The sequence below is a fragment of the Brassica oleracea genome, unplaced genomic scaffold (genome assembly GCF_000695525.1).
Source record: "Brassica oleracea var. oleracea cultivar TO1000 unplaced genomic scaffold, BOL UnpScaffold01323, whole genome shotgun sequence".
Classification (NCBI taxonomy): Eukaryota; Viridiplantae; Streptophyta; class Magnoliopsida; order Brassicales; family Brassicaceae; genus Brassica; species Brassica oleracea.
In genome coordinates this window covers 8,462-10,706 of record NW_013617866.1, presented here as the reverse complement: position 1 = coordinate 10,706, position 2,245 = coordinate 8,462, and the positions used below count along the sequence as shown (strand labels likewise).

The 2,245-nt window shown below is 48.2% G+C and overlaps 1 protein-coding gene across 1 annotated transcript in view; it reads left to right on the top strand.

The window, feature by feature from the left end:
- The window catches only part of LOC106321225, a 3,296-nt gene extending 2,914 nt beyond the window's left edge, over positions 1-382 (top strand). The window contains exon 3 of the mRNA XM_013759538.1: positions 133-382. Coding sequence (XP_013614992.1) covers positions 133-382 — 250 coding nt within the window. The remainder of the gene's footprint in view (positions 1-132) is intronic.
- The last annotated feature ends 1,863 nt before the right edge of the window (positions 383-2,245 follow it).

Sequence of the window (2,245 nt, the reverse complement as noted above, 5' to 3'; positions counted from 1 at the left end):
GGGGGGGGGGGGGGAAGGCGGGTCTGGCATTTCAACAATTGAAGAAAGCGATGACAACAGTACCAGTCTTGGCCTTACCAAACTTTGGAGAGGTTTTTGTGATCGATTCTGATGCGTCTGGGGTTGGATTAGGAGCAGTTCTCATGCAGAACCAGAGGCCCTTGGCTTATTTCAGCCAAGCATTAACAGAAAGGCAGAGGATGAAGTCAGTTTACGAGCGGGAGTTGATGGCAATAGTATTTGCGATCCAAAAGTGGCGTCACTACCTTATAGGGAGGAAATTTTTGGTCCGCACGGATCAGAAGAGCCTGAAGTTCTAGCTCAAGCAGAGGGAGATCAATGTGGATTATCAGAAGTGGTTAACAAAACTACTGGGCTTTGACTTCAAGATTCAATACAAGCCAGGTCTCGAGAACAAAGCCGCCGGCGCTCTTTCTCGAAAAGATTTTGTCTCTGAGTTGTATGCACTATCAGTTTCGGTCGCATTGCAATTGGAGGAGATCAGTAAGGAGGTGGACGACGACCCGGAACTGAAGCAGTTGGTCGCTGAGCTATAGGGAGGTTCCACTCAGCACTCAGACTACTCTGTGGTACAAGGGCGTCTGCTTCGACAAGGAAAGCTGATTGTTCCGAAGGAGTCAAGACTGATTGGAGTAATCTTACAAGAGTTCCATGACAGTAAACAAGGGGGTCATGGAGGCATTTTGAAGACACAGAAATGCATAAGGGAGGTGTTTTACTGGAAAGGTATGATGACAGACATTCGACGGTATGTGGCGGCATGTCAAGTCTATCAACGCTATAAATACTCAACTCTAGCGCCAGGAGGGCTCCTCCAGCCGCTAGCAATTCCACTCAACGTGTGGGAGGACGTGTCTATGGACTTTGTTGAAGGGTTACCTAAGTCAGAAGGGTACAACTCAGTCTTGGTTGTGGTGGACAGATTCTCGAAGTATGCTCACTTCTTAGGTCTGAAACGTCCCTTCACAGCTACAGAAGTTGCGGTGTTGTTCATTCAGGAGATAGTCAAGTTGCATGGGTCTCCTAAAACGATCGTATCCAATCATGACAAGGTCTTCAAGGGGCTGTTCTGGAAAGAGTTATTTCGTTTGGCGGGGACCAAGCTGTGTTTCAGTACGGCTTACCATCCGCAGTCCGATGGGCAGACGGATGTCACTAACAGAGGATTGGATACATATCTGAGATGTTATGCGGGGGAGAAACCGAGGACGTGGGCTCAGTATTTAGCTTGGGCAGAATACAACTATAACACTTCCTTTCACTCTGCGATCATGATGTCCCCGTTTAAAGCCGTTTACGGGAGAGAGCCACCGACTTTGATGGGATTTGAGTCGGGCTCTACTTCTAATGCTGACTTGGAGAAAAGGATACAGGAGAGGGACAATCACTTGGAGTTGATCAGACAATATTTGCACAAGGCGCAGCAAACAATGAAAGACAGAGTGGACGGTCACCGCCGAGACGTGAAGTTTGCAGTAGGAGACATGGTGTTTCTGAAACTCTGTCCATACCGTCAGCAAACCTTGGCCCGTCGTGTTAACGAGAAGCTTGCAGCTCGCTTCTATGGACCGTATGCAGTTGCAGCTCGCGTGGGAAAAGTGGCGTATCGTCTCACTCTACCGCCTGAGGCTCGCATTCACCCCACCTTCCATGTCTCACAACTCAAACGTGCGATCGGGGAGAGCTTAGTCCCAGTTTCGATTCCTCCCCAACTCACAGTGGAAGGGGTAATGGAGACACAACCAGACGAAGTTATTGATGCTCGCATTAACGGAGGTACTGGACAGAGAGAGGTTTTAGTCAAGTGGAAGGGGTTACCATTGGCTGACTGCACTTGAGAATCCGCAGAGAAGATCAAAGCTCAGTTTCCCCATCTTGACCTTGAGGACAAGGTCAGTTTCAATGGCGGTGGTATTGATACATATGAGTCGAGAAGGCCCCCAATCCTATATCAGTATCAGAGGAGGAACAAGGGAAATGCCCACTTGGCTCCAGCATGATGGGAGGATAAGCTCTAGAGAGATGAGGTGACACTCTTCTAGAAAGCGAATCTTATGAATAACCACTAAGAGGACAGCTCACGTGACGGCTAACGGAATGAGGGGAGGGTGTTGAGCTGTTTCCTTTTGTTTCCTTTTCTATTTAAGTTTGTTAGAAGAAAGAGAACGTATTGAGTGTTTAGATCGATCAACCTGAGTAGGACCTGAGAAATCTCCTGTGAAAC